Genomic DNA, 18,203 nt, shown 5'->3' on the forward strand with positions numbered 1-18,203 from the left:
GATGAGGATGGGGACGGTTGGGTCGGCGGCCTGTTGGATAAATGAATGTATGACCGTGAATGAAATGTATAGAAGAGAAAGCATACAGTGAACGTGCGCTAGCCAGAGCTTCTTTCTTGACTGTACATGATACGACAGGAGGGACTATGTGCAAGTAGATAAAAAGAAAGCGCCTCTGTGTGGCGTCTAATCATTGACTTTTCGCCTTTTTCTCTAGGCGGTCGCACATGGGCAGTGGGTCTCGGTGTGGGTAGTCCAGATGGTGATGGTGGTGACACCATCGTCACCGACGTAGCTACCGGTTGGGGGAGATTGTACACCGCCGTTGCTGCCAGAGCCGATGGTTGGCTTAGCTGTTGGGGCAGGTCCAGCGCTACCACCGTTGTTGTTGTTGTTGTTGTTGTTGTTGTTGTTGTTGTTGTTGTTGTTGTTGTTGTTGTTGTTGTTGGAGGAGGAGGAGGAGGAGGAGGAGCCTGATCCTGAGCCGTAGCTTGGGGCAGAGCTCGAAGAACTACCAGTCAGTCCACCAAGCAGTCCTCCTACGACATGGCCAGCATCCTGAGCCAAACCGTAAGTTGGTGGGCTTGCCTCGGAGGCACCACCAGACTTGTTCTCAGTGACCTTGTAGTGTGGGAGAAAGCTAGACCACTGTGGCAGCGAGTACTGGCCAGCCTTGCTGGAAGTCGAGGAGTAGACGGAAACCTTGAAGCCGGGGACATCGTTTGGTACAACAGCCGCTCCGTTGGGACCGAGAACCTTCCAGACCAAGTTCTGCTTCATCCATGGCACGCAAGAGTCCTCGCTCATGTCAGCGATGACACCGGAGGACACAAGCTTCTGCAGGGTACGGGTGAGTGGGACGGATCCCGTGGAAAGCAGGGAGTTGACCATATCGCCACCAGCGACGAAGGACAGCAGACCGATGAGGTTGGAGGCGGAGAACCAGGTGGACACATCCTCGGAAGCTGGCTCGCCGTTGAAAAGCAGGACATAGTATGATCCGTTCAGACCGTATCGTTGCGACTCGCAGTTGGCGACGTACTGCCACTCGCTGCCGTTGTTTGGTGAGACATACTTTGGTGGGAGTGCGACAGAAGTGTATGGCTTGGTGCTCATGGCGACTGCGGAGGTGGAGCGGTTCTGGAAGATGCCGCCAGACATGGATGGGAACGATGCAGAGCTCGTGATCGAGGCGCTGGATCCAGAAGAGCCAGAGCTAGCGGTGCTGGTACTGAAGCCAGAGGACACGCCGCTGCTTGCTGCACTAGAGCTTGTAGACATGGCAGCCGATGAGCTGCTTGATGAGCTCCCCTTGTCGTTAACTGGAGTGCCTCCGGCGCACATCGTAGCGCTTGGGCCGTACAAATCGTTCACCAAGCTGGCCACAGCACCCTGGCTGCCATCGCCGCTGACGAGCTCTGGGTAAGTGTAGTGGAATGAACCCGCAAAGTCACGAATGCCGTTGGTGGTCCAGAATCCACCAGCGGTATCCTTGTGGAATGGCTTGAGTGGCGAGTCGGCGTCCTGAGTGGTGCCCTGCTCGATAGCCCAAGTCATGTGAGGTGCGACTTGCGATGCGCCGAAGCTGTCTGGGTGGAGCGTCTGCCAGATGGCGAAAAGACCTAGGAACGATTAGTGTGGTCAGAACCATGGGGGAAATAGAGATACTTACGATCGACGTTAGCGTGGTGTAGCCAGAAAACTGGATCGAAGCCAGCAAGTGGGAGGTAGGTCATGTGTCCGGCGGAGACGCCGTCAATGACTGGTCCACCCAGCGTTCCATGGACTGTGTTGTGAATAGCCTCAAGAGAGCTGGCGCACGAAGCGCTAGCCGAGCTTCCAAGATCGTTCGAGAAGGAAAGGTAGTTGTCGCAAGTCGACATCAGCTGGTAGACTTGGTCTTGAAGAGAAGGCTGAATGTTGTCGAGAGCATTGATGGCTGATTGCTGCTGGCTGGTTGTAGAAGGATCGTTGCTGCTCGGGTAACGAAGGGTCTTGTCCCATGAAGTGAAAGGGCCGTACACAAGGTTGCTTGGGTCCTCGAAGGTGTATGAGTAGAGTGGGTTGTCGAGTGTCTGCTGTCCATTGGGCCCAGTGATGGTGATCTGTTGGCCGGAGATGGACGTTGGCAGGACTGAGCCAGAGCATGCCTTGGCAGCCCAATCCCAGTAGGGCATACGCAGGTTCGCTGCAGCTGTTTGGTAGGTTGCTCTCGAAGATTCTGGGAACGAGTCGGCGATGCTCTGTGCAGTTGCGACAAGCTCCTGCTCGAAAAGGGCGACGTAGGCTCGGTGCCAGGCTGGGAACAAGACACTGTCGTGTGTGCAGTACCCGTCGGCCTGATCGCATCCTTGGCAGGGCTCGACACCATCCCAGCTCACACGGGGAACACCGTGAACACCTGAAACCTGGTAGTAACTCGTAGTCTCGCTGTTGTCAGCGCCCTGCCATTGCTGCATGGCAAGGACGAAGAGCGCCCATTGTTCTGGCTGTGTAGTGGCCAACTGTCGTACTTCCAATCGTGGTTGGGTGTCTCCAGGAACACCGTTGATAGCGAGGCTCTGGGCAAGAGCAGAAGAAGCGAGCCCGATGGCTGTAACGAGTGTCTGCGCCTTCATGGTCGCAAGGATGTAGAACGAAAGACTAGACTACGAGAAAAAAAATTAGATTGACGAGAAGGCTTCAGAACATCCGATGTTATTAGTCCTTGTTCCAGTCCGCGAGATCCACAACAAAGGACGAAGATGAAAGAAGCTGTAAATGGGAAAATTATGCAAAGGAGTGTAGCGAAGGGGCGGCTATCATATCATGCAACATGTACGAGGCAGTACCAGAAAGGGAGACGGAAGAGCGGGTCGTCGAACGGAAGTGGGCTCTTTACGGCTTCCATTATTGGACACGCAGTAGTTGAATCCATGGGCATGAATTGTTCAGTGTTAGCCGCTCGTTTGCGAGCACAACATGCAGGTACGCGTGGTCAAGCTTTGACTGGCTTGGAGGCGTGTCGGCGACTAATTGCTGGATAAGTCGGGCCCTCCACTGAAACATCGTATCGAAGTGCCGTGATGCCGACACTCCACTTCTCTGCGCTGATTGAGTGTGATCATCGCGGCCACTCGACCTCATCAGGCCATAGATCGGCACGAGGGCCCACGTGCAGTTGCTTGAATTCGGTTGATGAACGAGTGCTAATTCCCGTGAAAGCGAACGCTTCATGAACAGCTGCTGGTGTTCAGGTCGCGGTGGGAGGTCTGGCGTGTGGCAGCCACCTAGGTCGAATCCTGACCTCATGTCTTGGAAGACGTTTTGCATTGTCATGCCACGCGTGAGACTGTGCTATTCGTGGTTCGGGGCGTCTTGAGGCAAGTGGTTGAGTGTTTGCTGAACACACGTCGGTGCAATGACGTGCGAAACACGCTGTCGCTCGTTGGGCATCGCGCGGGTTGATGAGAATATTGCATGGTGCAGACACGAGCGGTGGTGGTGGTCGTCTCGCATCCTCTCGGTCGCCGGTCGCTAGACGCGGCCGGGCAAGTGGGCGTGCAGGCAGCAGGGCGAGCTGCTCGCGATGGGGAGCTCTCTTGCAGCGGGAGGACAGGAGTCGCGTTGCTCCTGCTCTGGTTGTTGGCGTTGCATACATCGGCCTGTGACCTGCGACCAGAGGCACGTTGAACGGTGTCACTCCTGAGCAGTGGTGGCCGCTCCTTCCACAGCACAGCACGGGCGTGTCTTGCCGCAGAGGGTCGCGAATCGGTGTGTGCCACCATGTCCAGTATTACGCGTCGGTCGTTGGTGGCTGTCTATCTCTACCTCCTCCTGCTCAGTCATGACCGCTGGAGTGTCGACTCTTCCGGAATTGAGAGGCTGTGTCGAAAGCCATGCTGTGATAAGGCCGATCGGCATGTTATTAGTATTGCATTGTGAAAATGCAGGACAGAGTCCTGGGTGAGCAGTGTGTTGTTTCTACGTGGGATCAGTCAGATATCGGTGTCTATGCAGCACTGAGTCCAAGGTCGTGCCTGCTGATGAAATGTGCTCATACCGACGCATTCCGCATTCCGCTCAGACCCCTGTCAGTGTCACGAAATCCAGGCCACATGTCGTCGCCAAGTTCGTGTTGCTACTTTCACACGTCATCAACATGATACCTCGCCTGCCATTGCACTATCGCCGCCATCTCGATGTGACGTCTAGTCTATTCATACGAGGATGGACTGCATCGTGTTCCACAGCAGGTTGGGCGGCTCCAGCAGGTCAGCTCCCAACCTTTGTCCGCTCAAAGGAAGTAGGCTGCCGGAGGTGGATAAGTCAGTAGGCCACACTCACCCTTTGGCGGGGTCTCCAGGTATGTATGAGCGGTAAAGATGCTACTCATATCGCACTCAAAGCCATCGGAATCGGCCATAAGCATCGAAAGGAGTCCTCACGTCCCATGGCAAGCTGCACAACATGGACATCTCAGCCATCGCCGCAGGCTTTGACTCGCTGACCGGCAGCTTTACCCAGCTCAGGATCAAAGGCATTGACTGAAAGGTCCTCGAAGCGAAGTGGATAACAGATCGAGGTGCACCCTCGTGGCTGGCCCTTGCAATGGCAGACTTCCCGGAGCGGCAAGTTGGCTCCTTTCGCCTGGCTTTCGAATGGACTGGCCCCTGTCTGTTTAACTCATATGGGCCACACGTACGGATAGCGTACGGCAATGATCCCATCATCGCTGACCCACAGTGCGCCTCGATCGTGGAGGCTATGAAGAGAATGCACGGTACTGCCGAGACGGTGATCACGCGAAGTCGGAGTGTAGGCAACGGAAGAAGACGATCAACTCACTCCATGCTACGACCCTATTGTTCGTGGGACATGGGTGAGTTAATGCACCGCCGGGCTCTGTTCCAGTCAAGCTGACGGGCGACATTGGCGAAGACCTCCGTGAGCGAGCAGAGGCAAGGTACGTGATTGGGCCCATTAATAAGAGGACTTTCTACGATGGTTCCGAGGTCCACAACACTGATCACAGAGGACCGTGTACGTACGACATTCGAGTGCTAGCGGCTTCTACTGATCAAACACAGGGTCGAAAGCATTAGACTTCATTCGATCATCCGTGCAAATAGCACACAACAGACTGATGGACGAAACATGGCGCCTAGATCATCATAAATTCCTGGGTCCCGGTATCGTCAATGATCCCAGCGAGTTATGCATTCACACATGCCAGAAACTACTCGAACGAGTGGACGCTATTGTCCCATATATGACTCCCAAGGACCCAGAGATGACCAAAGCAACTTTGTGGCACAGCGATCTCCACCACAACAACATCGTCCACAAAGACGGTCAGATCTCAGCCATGGTCGACTGGCAAGGCGTATGGGCCTGCCCCCTCTACCTTACCGCCAAAGATCTGAACCCCATCCAGCTGCCCCCTGACTTCGGGGAATTGAAGCTCTAGCTCTTCAAAGACTTCCATCAAATCGAAGACCAGGACGAGAAAGACCGCATCGAGAAGCGAGTGGTGCAATCGATCAACAACTTTGACTACGCACTCTCGACCCGAAAGCACAATCCAATCTTATCAAAGATCCGCACTCACCCAGGGCGCTACTGAGTCTTGGGATTCATGTACAGCTTGGCGATATGCGACAAGCAGGATATGAGGATTGTGACGCAGTGTTTGCTTAACTTGATTAAGCTGTGGGATGAGATTGCCCCTGGAACGGCCTGTCCTATCAGGTTTACGGACGCTGAGGTCGAGAAGCATTGCGAAGGCAGCGAAGAGCATAATAGCACTAATGAGTTTTGGGCTAAGCTGCCGATCGGTCGTGGTGGTTACTGTCGACACTTTGAGTATCAGGAGATGTGGGAGATGTTTGACAAGGTGCGGCGCGATGGATTACGGGATCTGAAGGGAGAACAACGAGAGGCGATAGAGAGATCGATGCGGTGGATGGAGACGGGTAAGTCATACAATCCAAGGTGAAAGATCAATGACATTGAAGGACTCGTGCTACTCGGATTACAACTGTAAGAGAGCGGGATCTACACTTACCTCCAGCATGCGCGCTGTAGCTATACCACTCAACTTGTTTCTAGCCGCCTTTGGAGCCTCCTTTGCCGCCTGTAGGGCTCTTGCTTCGGCTGCGGACTGGACTCTTGCTCTTGGACCTCGATGGACTATCCTTACCTTGACTGCTCTGTGAGCCCGACCGCTATCGATCACAATGATTAGCTTCGCGTTTGATCGTCCAACACTAACTACTCGACGGAGGTCACATACCTTCCTCTGCCCCTTCGGCGCTTCCCTAATCTCCTCGAACGATTCCTCAAGATCAACTTGAAGCTGGACCATATCCGGGTCCTTCTCGGTATCCCAAACCGCTATGGCAACATCGTGTACCAAGTTGGCGGCCCTGCTGACGCTGGGCTCGTTGGCGTTCTTGTTGGCTTGCATCTTGATCTGGATGAGCTTCCCGTCCTTGTCGACGGACCCGCAGTCCATTCGAAATCCCAGCTGGGGGTCTTTGTCCTTGGTGGGCAGGAGGCGTGTGCCGATGTGAGCTGGGAATATCAATCAGTAGTTTACACAGGATATGATGGCTTTCGCGTGCGACATACCACCACGCGCCTTCTTCGCCACAGACGTCGCGTTCTGGGATGTACACATGATCTGGAGCGCGCCTCGGAAGAATTTGATGCTGATATTGTGTCGTGTCATGGTTAAATGCGTGAGTTGTTATTGATTTGGTATCCTTGGTATGTAATTACTGATCAAGGAGTTCCAAGATGTCCTGAAGAAGTGCATTGGTGCGGACATTGTGCATTGTTCACAGCGGTCAATAGCTGCCACTCGTGAAGCATTGAGGCGCGATGTTCGCGTGCATGCGTGACTACGGGCATTCGAAGTCTGTGGCCCGATTGCTGCATAGACGGCTTGAAGTCTGTCGCGCTGCCCTTGTACAGCTTCAAGATTGTCTCTTGCGACTCTGCGCAGAATGCTCTCTGCAGCTCGACAGTACGCCAGTGTATGCGAGCTAAACGCCTCCGCGAAGGATCGCAGACGGATCTATGAGATATGAGTCAGCTGTAAAAGCTGCACAGTGCATCTGGGTTGGCGTTTGAACACTGTCTGCAACATGTGACGCTAGTGGGGCATATCCTGTAAGTGAATGTTGCGGCACAAGCCCCTCGTTCCGGATGAGTCAGAATTGTCAGAACTTCCATCGTTGAGCAACTTCACTTCTTGCCGCCAACGCTTGAACTTCTCGCACCTGCACGACATTGCAGACCAACATGGCGGCGCTGCGTCCCAGCGCGAGTAATACTCTCAGCAGACTACTGTCGCGACCTGCACGACATCTGACTCTGCCCTCGCACATCACTGTAAGGTATCGCCGCCACGCCACTAAATCTTCTTCAAGCACCTTCACCCGACCGAAGACTCAATTCGAGTCACTTTACCACTATGATAGCGGCCGCTGGCTTTGGAACGAGGAGGAACAGCTACGCAAGCGATACTCACCGTTCAATGTGTCCGGACTCGAGAAGGTGGTAGCACAGGCGGCAGGCGTGACATCATGCAAGCTACTGGGGAAGGGCGATGAAGGCAACTACAACAAAGCAATGGCGTGCAAGTTACCCGACGGCTCTGTTGTCGTTGCGTGCATCCCAACTCCTCATGCTGGCGCACCTTTCCTCACGACAGCATCTGAGGTCGCCACGATAGAATTCGTAAGTCATCGCATGTCTGCTACACAAGCATTGAACTCACAGTGTACAGGTCCGCACCGTCCTCGACATCCCTGTGCCCAAAGTGCTGGCATGGAGTGCGACCAAGGACAACCCTGTGGAGAGTGAGTACATCGTGATGGAGAAAGTGAAGGGCGAGCAGCTCGGTGTCGTGTGGGACGACATGGGGATGGATGAGAAGCGTCGGATTGTAGAAGACCTGGTCGACATCCAGGTCAAGTTGCTATCTGTGCCGTTTGAGCGGTATGACAAGCACCCAGGTAATGCGAGGCAGTTCGCTGACAAGTGAAGCAGATTCGGATCTCTGTACTATCGGGATCATGTACCCAACAACGCGATCACGGTGCAACTGCAGGGCACCAATCTTGACGAAGAAGTGAAGCTGTGGATAGAGAAGACGTTCTGCATAGGACCCATGTCTGGACCTGACGTTCACTTCTCCGGACGGAGTAGTGTGCGCATGGATGTTGGACCATGTAAGGCCCCAGAGACCCTAATTTGGACGTCACTGACGATGTGGGCAGGCGCCACAGCCACAGAGTATCTTCAAGCTATTGCGAAGAGAGAGAGAGAGTGGCTTTCGAAGTACGCTGATCCTGAGCGTCCACCTACCAGGTTCCTCAGCCCGGGCGTAGAACACTCCGACTGCGACAACGAGCCGAATGCTCACATAGAGCTGTACCGACAGTTTCACGACATCGTACCGCACTTATTCAATCCCGCGAAGGGACTCGATCGAGCCACCTTGTGGCATCAACACCTTGACCTCGAAAGCATCTTCGTGGAGGATGGGCATATTTCTGGCATCCTCGGCTGGCAGCACACCCGTATCATACCACTCCGACCACTTGCCAGTTTGCCACGTCTCGTGGAGTGCAGGAATGAGGTGCAGCTGAACTTCCCAGAAGATTACCACCAGATGCAAAACGAAGAGAAGCCGCCGATCCCATTAGAAGTACGGCTACCAAAGATCTTACACGAAGCGGAAGATGTGGAGGTCAAGAGGGTGATCAAGAATCGGACGCACAAGGCCCTGACTCTGATCCATTACCTGGATGTTTGCCACACGAAGTGCCCGGATTTCGCCAAGTGGCTTGATCGTGATGAGTACGGGCTATTGCGAGATCTTATGGTTGTTCTTCAGGAACCGACGTGGAACCGTCAAGACCTGAGCCTCCTTAAGCACTGCCTGATCAGATTGCAGCAGCGATGGTCCGACATTGTGGGCGAGGAGGTACCGTGTCCTCTTAAGTTCACTGAAGATGACACGGAACAGGTCATGAAAGATGTTCTGGTAAGTACAGTGATCCTCCAATGCACAGTAACAGCACTGACTGAACGCGTGTAGGACTACAACAAGATCGCCGATGTATGGGATATCCTTCCAATTTGGCGGAGTGGCTTTTGTAGCCATGAGCAGTACGATCAGTGGCTCGAGACCTTTCGCAAGCAGCGTGAAGAGAGCATGGAGAGCGATGATCAGGAAGTACGGGAGGTAGCTGCTCGAGGCATGGCCTGGGTGCTGGATAGCAAGTTGACTGCCGAGGAGTGAAGTGTGGATGCTATTGTGGTTGCTCTGGTGGCTCGCTTGCTTTTGATATACCCTGTACAATTAGTCTCTCCCCTCTTGTGAACGCAGACTGTCGCGATGACTTTGATGGTGTTGTTGCCACTTGCTGCATGTGACTCTGGCGACACATCGGATATACTACTATTTCCGGCGTTTTGTGCTTACCTTACCAACCTTGAAGCTCCAAAGATCATACTGAAACAGAGCATCCTACAACAACATCACAATCAGCCATGTCGACACCTAGCATATCGCGAACTTGCACACAGTGCCTACGAGCATCCAAAATCGCGATCCAAACGACCCCAACACTCTCAGCATCGCGACGAAGCTTCCAAACCTCGGCGCCACTCTACCTCGACTTCCTCGCTCCGTCATGGCATAATCAACCCATATCCGCCTCGCCTTCGCCAGCACAACCACGAATCCCAAGATTGCGCCATGAAACCCCTGCATCACAAAGGCGCTCCATCTCCGCCACATCGCGCCGCTTCGCAAAAGCCATCATCAACCCACGAACCTCCTCCTCCGGCGAACCCATGACCATAACCATAACCCCCCGGGCCGCGCACCGCCTCGAAAAGATCTCCTCAACCGACTCCAACCCCGACCTTGCGCTGCGCGTTTCTGTCGAATCAGGTGGATGCCACGGGTTTCAATACCTCATGAGCCTGGTCTCCGCGAAAGATGTTGATCTGGAGGAGGACACGGTTTTTGAGGAGGAAGAGGTGCATGGGAAGGAGGGCAGTTATAGGGCGAAGGTGGTGATGGATGAGCCGAGTTTGGAGTTGTTGAGGGGGAGTCGTGTGGATTATACGATGGAGTTGATTGGGAGTCAGTTCAAGGTTGTGGGCATACCCGGGGCGAAGAGTTCGTGTGGGTGTGGGACTAGTTTTGATATTGCGGCGTGAGAGGGCACAGGAGATGGATGAGGGAAGGAAGAGTACAAGATCCTGGGAGGAGGCGTCGATGGGAGCGTAATGATGCGAGGATATGGGCTTGAGAGCGCAATCAACAGCACCAGACGGCCATGATTCTACTGCGTGGTACCGCCAAAGAAGAAGTCACAGGATATTGGCATGGAGAATACACGCCCGCGTGGCACAGCATGAAGGCTCTCTGGTCTGAAGCGTTCGGGCACGAGAAGTGATAGCGCAAGTATCGCTCTCGCAAGTCAAGAGGCTATGGAGACGTTCTCGTTGCCTTCTGTGCATTGTTGCCCTGTCGCCACGCACAATGGTCTACCACAATCGACTTGGGAGGGTGGCTGCATCACGACGATGTGGAATGTGATACATTCAGGACCCATTGCAGCTGCAGGGACAACGGTCATACAGCAACGATCTATGCCGGAAGCCATTCCGCGCGACGATTCACCTAGTAGCATTCATCAGGCATTTTGATCAGAGCACGTTGCTAGGGATTGGTTGGTTCTCAAGTTGCGGCGACTGACGGCGGTGTGCAGTATGACAAGAATGTCTGGAGCTGCAGAGACGGCGATGGTTGAGAGGCTGCAATGGGTTGAGCCCATCATTATACAGGTGACCCCACCGTGGATCTGCAGGGATCAAGTAGTCTACAGCTTGGAGGGGCAACTTTGCATCACTCGCGGGAAACATTTCACTCTTTCTCTCCAACCACTTCTCTCTTTTTCAACAAACACCCCACGACGACACGACTGCGCCTTTTACTTGATCACATACCCCAGAGAACCACAATCATGAGCGTCAAGGACGTCCAAACGAAGCCATACGGCGACCAGAAGCCTGGAACTTCTGGCCTTCGCAAGAAGGTACGATGCACAAGTGAAGCCATGGCACGAAACACATGCTAACACCGTCCTCCTACAGGTCAAGGTCTTCCAGCAAGAGAACTACTCCGAGAACTTTGTTGCCTCCATCATCCAGTCCATCCCAGAAGGTGCACAAGATGCCTTCCTCGTCATTGGCGGTGACGGCCGATACTGGAACCCAGAAGTCACTCAGCTCATTGCAAAGATTGGTGCTGCATACGGCGTCAAGAAGCTGCTGATCGGCCAGAACGGCATCCTCTCGACACCCGCTGCATCACATCTCATCCGCATCAAGAAGGCCACTGGTGGTATTCTGCTCACAGCCTCCCACAACCCAGGTGGTCCCGATGAGGACTTTGGCATCAAGTACAACCTGGCCAACGGCGCCCCAGCACCAGAGGGCGTCACCAACAAGATCTACGACTTCTCAAAGAGCATCACATCCTACAAGATCGCCGACATCCCAGACATTGACCTGAAGACCATTGGCACCAAGACATACGGCCCGATCGAGGTTGAGATCGTTCACAGCACAACCGACTACGTGCAGATGCTCAAGGACATCTTCGATTTCGACCTTATCAAGTCTTTTCTCAAGCAGCACCCAGACTTCAAGATCCTCTTCGACGGCCTCAGCGGTGTCACTGGCAACTATGGTATCGACATCTTCGAGAAAGAGCTAGGACAGAAGGGTAGCACACAGAACTGCGAGCCAAAGCCAGACTTTGGCGGACACCACCCAGACCCCAACCTCGTATACGCCAAGTCGCTGGTCGACCGCGTTGACAAGGAAGGCATCCACTTCGGTGCTGCCTCTGACGGAGATGGCGACCGTAACATGATCTACGGCGCCAACGCTTTCGTCTCGCCAGGTGACTCGCTCGCCATCATCGCACACTACGCCGACCTGATCCCATACTTCAAGAAGCAGGGCATCTACGGTCTTGCCCGCTCGATGCCTACCTCCGCCGCTGTCGATCTCGTAGCAAAGAAGAAGGGCGTCAAGTCTTACGAGGTCCCAACCGGCTGGAAGTTCTTCTGCGGTCTCTTTGACTCTGACAAGATGAACATCTGCGGCGAGGAGTCGTTCGGTACCGGCAGCAACCACATTCGTGAGAAGGACGGTCTCTGGGCGATCGTTGCATGGCTCAACATCATCGCCGGTGTCGGCCAGCAGAAGAACGAGACACCATCAATCAAGAGCATCCAGCACGACTTCTGGAACGAGTACGGCCGCACCTTCTTCACACGATACGACTACGAGGGCTGCGAGAGCGAGGGCGCCAACAAGGTCGTTGCACACATGACCGATCTCATCACCACCAAGAAGGGTGAATTCGTCGGCAGCAGCGTGGCCGGCCGCAAGGTCGTCGAGGCCGATGACTTCAGCTACACCGACCTTGACGGAAGCGTGAGCAAGAAGCAGGGTATCTACGTCCAGTTTGACGACGGCAGCCGCATTGTGGTGCGTTTGTCGGGTACCGGCTCATCTGGCGCTACCATCCGTCTGTACATTGAGAAGCACGAGAACGACAAGAGCACATACGGCCTGGACGCGCAGGACTATCTGAAGGACAACGTCAAGCTCGCGACGGATTTGTTGAAGCTGCAGGAGTTTGTTGGCCGTACTGAGCCAGATGTCAAGACTTAGGTGTCTTGCAAATTGCAAATGGCGACAAAGCATTTGAGATGTTTTCTTAGCGGAATGATTGTGCATGTGATGACATGAGAGATGTGTAGATAGCGATACAGAACAGACGGAGCCTTCAAACTAGCTCCGAGGACTGGTACAATGCAAGTGTGTTGTCACCACTCCATCCAAGACCTTCCTCATTCCGACGTCAAGAAACGATCGGAGTGCTGCATGTAAACGATACGGCGTACGCTTTGCCATGCTATCATAGGCAAGAAAGACACTCAAGAAGTACACATCCTCTCTCTTCATCCCCCTCAGGCCCCGCCCACCCCAACCTCAACCTCATCAACCGAAATTCTTCTTCTCCTTCGTAGGACTCTCCAACGAAAACTCCGCCGAAAACAAACTCTCCCACCCGGACTTCTTCTGCTGCTGTTTTGCCGGCGAGGGTTTCGGTGCTGTATCGAGATGCTGCTGTAGAGATCGGACAGATTTCGATGGTGATTTGGAGCGGGTGCGTGGTGACATGCCGCCGCCACCGCCACCTCCTCGGTCAGCGGTGCGGCCGGAGGAGGTGGGACGTTGTGGTGTTGTTGAGACGTGCCGGATCTGGAGGGGAGAGGGCGTGTTAGAAGTCTGCCATGGGGTCGTTGAGGGTGTTGAGGAGGTCTTGTGGTGGTTTTTGTGCTTGAGTTTGGGCTGGGGTTGGGGTTGGGGTTGGGGAGGGGCGTACCTGATCATGCTGCTGCTGCTGCTGCGGAACGGTGGAAGGGGGTTGCATAGCAGTCATGAAAGTCCTATCCGTACTCGCCGAAGCATTCGTCATCGTGGAATCATTCGTACTGACAATTCCCAACCCACTCCCCGCGGGTGCTGGCAAAGGCCTCATATCCTGTGAGCTAGCCTTACTCTCCGGTCTCTGCCGCGTATCAACCGCCACGGCCGCAGTAGTAGGCGTGGAGGCGAGATTCACACCCTTCTTCGAAGTCGAGCTACTACGACGACTATCCAAGCTCTTATTAAGATGCTTGCTAGCATCGTCGCCTTTGCTGCGGGGTTTGATTCGAATGCTGCCCTTCGCGTCGACGTTCGCGGCTGCCACTGTCGATTTGCCTAGGCCGGGTGTGGTGGGTGCTGCACCCGCGCCGCGTTCTTCGGTGGCGTGGACCATCCACCATGTCAGGCCGTCTGAGAGGTCGAAGGGGTTGTCGTCTTCGACGTTCATGGATGAGGGCGCGTCGGATGCTTCGCCGAGACTTCTGTTGTCGTTGTGGTGCGAGGCGCGTTGACCGCTTAGGTCCACGACTTTCTGCTCGACTTTCTGGATTCTGGCGACGATAAAGTCTCGCGTGCCGAGTCTCATGCCTTCTCTTTCCGCGAGGAAGTAGTGCGGACATCCGATATTGAAGGCAGCCCAAGCACCCTTGACCTGTCCACCTCGTGTCGGCAAGAACAGTGCAAGATCACCTTCCTTAAAGTCTCTGACTGCAATCTTCGCGTGACCCTCATTCCTCAGCTTGACAGCACGTTCCTTATACGCCTCTGCCCGCTTCGTAGAATCTTTCGCCTCCTTGCTATACTTCTTGGCCGTGTACTCAAAGTCCTTGACTCGCTTCGTGACCGCATCCGAGAAGACATCCAGATCGAAGCGCGAAATGTGGTTCAAGAATGCCTCATACTGTGCACTCTCCTCTTCCAGACTTGCCGCGTCAGGCCAATGAAGCAGGCGGAGATCGTTCGCAGACTCACTATCTGCCGTCGAAGACTTCCTAGTCGGCGGCGGCGACGTGACCGAGACTTGTCTGCTCATCTGTGAATGCGGGTCCATGATCACGGTACTAGCAGCCATCTTCGACGCACGTTCGATCGTCATAGCATCACCTTGGTATGACATGACGAGGCCCAGTCGTTCAAGGAGTCGGCCCAAGCGCTGGTTCTGCAAGTAAAGCTTTTGCGACACCTCTTTCGCGCGATCTGCCCGCTTTCCTAGACGTTCGGCAGAAGCCTCTGCTGAGCTTTGGTGCGCCTTGTGCTTCTTTTGCAGCCGGAAGAGTTCGACATCGAGGCTATTGATATGGGACTTGGCTTCTGCCAGCTCGGACGCCAGCTTCTTCGCCTTGTCTTCCTCGTCTGTGACGCGTTGACGTAGCACTTCTGAGCCAGTCTCGCCTTCAGCAAACTTGCTGCGCAGCATGCGAAGCTGTTCTTGTTCCTCGTTGAGCTGCTCTTCGAGTGACTTCGCCTTCGCCTCTTCAGCAGACAAATTCTCCTGTACTTCCCGGACTTGCTGTTCAGTTTCGCTCTGTCGCTGCTCGGCATCGGTAAGCTCACTCTTCTGACGCTCATTGCTCGACCAGAGAGACTGGTTCTCGCTCTTAGCAAAAGCCACAGCTTCCGCCAAATCCTTCGCATGTGCAGCAGATTTGCGAGCAAGTTCCTCGAGCGCGGTCGCCAAGCCGACGAGACCATCTGGTGTTTCTGCGTTCGGCGAGAGGTGTGAGTGTGCAGTCGCGAGGGACTGTAACTGTCCTGCCTCTGTCTCTCGCTTCTCTTCTTGCTGCAAACGTGCTTTCTGCAGCTCTTCCTCAGCTTGAGCTTTGGCAGCCTCAGCAACTTGAAACCTGCGTTCCAGAGCACTTCGAGCATCATGCTCCGTCGCAGCTCTGGCAGCATGACCAGCAGCGTCCTCCTTGAGTCTGGCGATCTCACCGTCTACGCCATCTCTAGAGCCTAGTAGACGTTCGACTTCGTTCTCTGCTTCCTCGAGTTTCTCTCGCATATCTGCAAGGTCTTTCTCCAGGTTGCGCCTTTCTTCAGCGAACTCTCGTTGCTGCGCGTCCATGTTCTCCATCAGGTCTCGCTTTGTAGATGTAGCTTCCTCAACCTGTTTCTGAAACTCTGCATCGGAGTTCTTGCGAGATGTCACCTCATCTTTATACGACTGCACTTCAGCCTCAAGATCAACCACCCGCTTCGCAAGCCTCTTCTCCTCTGCTCCTGGACCCGCTGTTGATGGCCTCCGCTGCTTGATCAGCGAAGGAGGATTGCGAATCATGTCGTCCGAAGGAGGGGGCGCAAAATTGCCCACTGGCGGCGTGGAAAACGGCCGAGCAAAAGGGCCTTCACTAGAGGGCGTGAACACATCACCAGTGCTTGCTCTGCTGCTCTGTGTCTGACGATGAAGGAGATCCTCAAGTTTGCGTACACGGCTCTTCTGCGCTTTGAGCTCTTCTTCCAGCCTCACGTTGCTATCGCGTAGGCCTTTGTATTGCTCATCTCCGCGCAGCAGGAGTGACGTGTCGCCAAATGCAGCTTCATGCATGCTGCCGTTCTTGAAAGCTCGTGCGTGCTTGATCTGCTTGCGTGTGGGTTTGTCCAGATCCTTGATTGCTTGCTCGATCTCATCCGTGACAGGTCCTTGTCCATGGACTGATAGAATCGTTTGCAGGTACTCGTCCAACTCATCCCTTGTCGTCATCGGCCAGCTGCCACCTTCATTCTGAAGCCCAAGCTCGATACTAAGCACGCGACTTTGCAGTGCCTCAGCTGGGACAATGTCTTCCACAACACGCATCCACTTCTTCCGTCTCTTGTCTTCTTCCTCTTGATATGTCGCGACCTCCTCTTGCAGCGTAGCAGAATCCCTCTTCATCTTCGCGACCCACTCTCGGCGCCTGACAGACTCAACCAAGAGCTGCCCATACACCGATGGCAGGCGTGCGACAATAGAAAGTGTTGCAAGGGATTGATCTTGCGTCTCGAAAGCTTCCACTTCTCTCACATCCTGTTGCAGATTCGCTATCTGCTGCTCGATAGCTGCCAGCTTCCTCATATGCTCGAGAGCAGTATCCGCAGCAGCATCCCGTTGCTGCTTCCTTCTTTGCGTCAACTCATTGATCTCGTTGCAGTAGTCGAGGAGGTTCGGGACATAGCTCTTCGTGTGCAGGAGAGCCATTTTGGAAGCCTGGGCGATGTGTTGAGGTGCCTTTGGTAGAGCTTGGACGTGTTCGAAGTCGCTGCTCATCTTGTCGACGACAACTCGGATCTCGTCGATGAGCGTCTCGTGTTCGGTGGAGCTCTCCACGATCGAACGTTGAGCGAGCTGTTCCACGGCCTGCAAGAGATCGTTGCTATCCTTCGTCGCAGAGTCAAGATCGTCGCGGATCTGATCGACTTTACCCGCCAGACCAGACGTCTGTGATCGCGTGTTCGAAGCTGCCTGCTTCACTGTCACAACATCCACGAAACCCTGCAGCGTCGTGATGTGCTGCATCGAGTTGCGCCTCGAGCCCGACGCGGGAGCCATGGGCTCAATGAAGCGCGCATACTCTGCTCTTGCAGGAATGCTCCTCAGACTCCCCAAGTTATGCTCCCAGTTATCCGCGTGCGTCTGCTGGTCCTGCAGGATCTCCGTCGAGTAGTCCGCTGCCCTGGCATACTGTTTCTCCGAGTTCTTGATGTGCAACTGCAGACTAGCCACCGCCACACTGACACTGCGCTCAATCACAGACTGCTCCTCCTGATATCGCTCCGCCTGTTGCGCGCGCGCACTGCATCCATTCAGCAGACCCGCCGCCCAGCTCTTCCTCAACCTGAACAGGTTCTGCCATGACTGCAGATCGTTCTGATTCGCTATCGTATCCGGCGCAGTTCCCGGACTAAAATCGGCACCATCTGCACTATTCACAGACTCCTTCGACGGACTAGCAGCCTTCTTCCCATTCAACCAACTCGAATCGAAGACGAACAGCCCACTTTCCGTCAACAGCGTCTGGCTCCTGACCTGTTTCCCCTGAGCCGTAAGCAATATCTGACTACGCGGCTGAATACCCGTCTGCGACGTGATCCATGACCTTAGAGCGTCGAGGGATGTGGTAGTACTCGGATCGAGGTTCAAGCACTGCCCGGTGTGGCCAACAAAGACGGCGATCGACATGGGCTCCGCTTGCCGCGACCTCTCCTGCTGCTCCTGGGCGTTGGAGACGTGTGCGTGGTATCATACAGTGCCTCGTCCCGGATGAAAATGCTGGTAGAGATGTTGTGGTCGGAGAGTTGCGTGTGACTGTGGCTCACATGCTCCCAGCTGCCTGTCGACGCGCCGCTAAGAGTCGAGCTAGGCGGCATTTGGCGCTTTAACCTTATCGCGCCTTATCGCGCGCGACGACGGGGATCATGCAGCTGATGTTTCAGTGTTCACGCAAAGGCTCTCTCAAAGCAGTGTATGCCATCTGGGAACACAAAGCACCAAGTGACTGTTGCGAATGCGTATAAGTCTTGACGTTCTCCTTCGGCAGTGCCACAGAAGTCACATGCGGACCTATGCACGAGGAATTGGACACGAAGTGGCCCATTCACTCACAGATCATACAATCTATGTACACGGACTTCAGAGCAACACCTTTGACGCTCAACCCGCTAATTGTATGGATGTTGATGGAAACGGCTATGCTAGATCTGGTACT

General features: G+C 54.5%; 7 protein-coding genes across 7 annotated transcripts; 4 read left to right on the plus strand and 3 right to left on the minus strand.

Annotated features, from left to right (window-relative positions):
• Positions 1 to 213: 213 nt before the first annotated feature.
• On the minus strand, positions 214 to 2,618 carry CLAFUR5_10659 (Tyrosinase; the record flags this gene model as incomplete). Its single annotated transcript, XM_047909807.1, has 2 exons — positions 214 to 1,622; positions 1,673 to 2,618. 2 exons carry the CDS (start codon positions 2,616 to 2,618, stop codon positions 214 to 216), a joined length of 2,355 nt encoding a protein of 784 aa, XP_047764012.1.
• Positions 2,619 to 4,590: 1,972 nt separating this feature from the next.
• Positions 4,591 to 5,449, plus strand: CLAFUR5_10660 (uncharacterized protein; the record flags this gene model as incomplete). Its single annotated transcript, XM_047909808.1, has 3 exons — positions 4,591 to 4,861; positions 4,921 to 5,022; positions 5,070 to 5,449. The coding sequence occupies 3 exons, from the start codon at positions 4,591 to 4,593 to the stop codon at positions 5,447 to 5,449; spliced, it is 753 nt and encodes a 250-aa protein (XP_047764397.1).
• A 637-nt stretch (positions 5,450 to 6,086) lies between these two features.
• CLAFUR5_10661 (uncharacterized protein) lies at positions 6,087 to 6,712 on the minus strand (the record flags this gene model as incomplete). The annotated part of the gene is made up of 3 exons (XM_047909809.1): positions 6,087 to 6,206; positions 6,275 to 6,555; positions 6,613 to 6,712. 3 exons carry the CDS (start codon positions 6,710 to 6,712, stop codon positions 6,087 to 6,089), a joined length of 501 nt encoding a protein of 166 aa, XP_047764456.1.
• Positions 6,713 to 7,287: 575 nt separating this feature from the next.
• On the plus strand, positions 7,288 to 9,295 carry CLAFUR5_10662 (Altered inheritance of mitochondria protein 9, mitochondrial; the record flags this gene model as incomplete). The annotated part of the gene is made up of 5 exons (XM_047909810.1): positions 7,288 to 7,725; positions 7,775 to 7,986; positions 8,038 to 8,219; positions 8,268 to 9,037; positions 9,092 to 9,295. 5 exons carry the CDS (start codon positions 7,288 to 7,290, stop codon positions 9,293 to 9,295), a joined length of 1,806 nt encoding a protein of 601 aa, XP_047764455.1.
• A 251-nt stretch (positions 9,296 to 9,546) lies between these two features.
• CLAFUR5_10663 (Iron-sulfur assembly protein 2) lies at positions 9,547 to 10,224 on the plus strand (the record flags this gene model as incomplete). The annotated part of the gene is made up of 1 exon (XM_047909811.1): positions 9,547 to 10,224. One exon carries the CDS (start codon positions 9,547 to 9,549, stop codon positions 10,222 to 10,224), a length of 678 nt encoding a protein of 225 aa, XP_047764454.1.
• An 809-nt stretch (positions 10,225 to 11,033) lies between these two features.
• Positions 11,034 to 12,756, plus strand: CLAFUR5_10664 (Phosphoglucomutase; the record flags this gene model as incomplete). The annotated part of the gene is made up of 2 exons (XM_047909812.1): positions 11,034 to 11,105; positions 11,164 to 12,756. The coding sequence occupies 2 exons, from the start codon at positions 11,034 to 11,036 to the stop codon at positions 12,754 to 12,756; spliced, it is 1,665 nt and encodes a 554-aa protein (XP_047764453.1).
• Positions 12,757 to 13,086: 330 nt separating this feature from the next.
• On the minus strand, positions 13,087 to 17,677 carry CLAFUR5_10665 (Autophagy-related protein 11; the record flags this gene model as incomplete). The annotated part of the gene is made up of 2 exons (XM_047909813.1): positions 13,087 to 13,350; positions 13,475 to 17,677. 2 exons carry the CDS (start codon positions 17,675 to 17,677, stop codon positions 13,087 to 13,089), a joined length of 4,467 nt encoding a protein of 1,488 aa, XP_047764452.1.
• Between the last annotated feature and the right edge of the window lie 526 nt (positions 17,678 to 18,203).

This window comes from Fulvia fulva, chromosome 7 (genome assembly GCF_020509005.1).
Source record: "Fulvia fulva chromosome 7, complete sequence".
NCBI classification, from domain to species: domain Eukaryota; kingdom Fungi; phylum Ascomycota; class Dothideomycetes; order Mycosphaerellales; family Mycosphaerellaceae; genus Fulvia; species Fulvia fulva.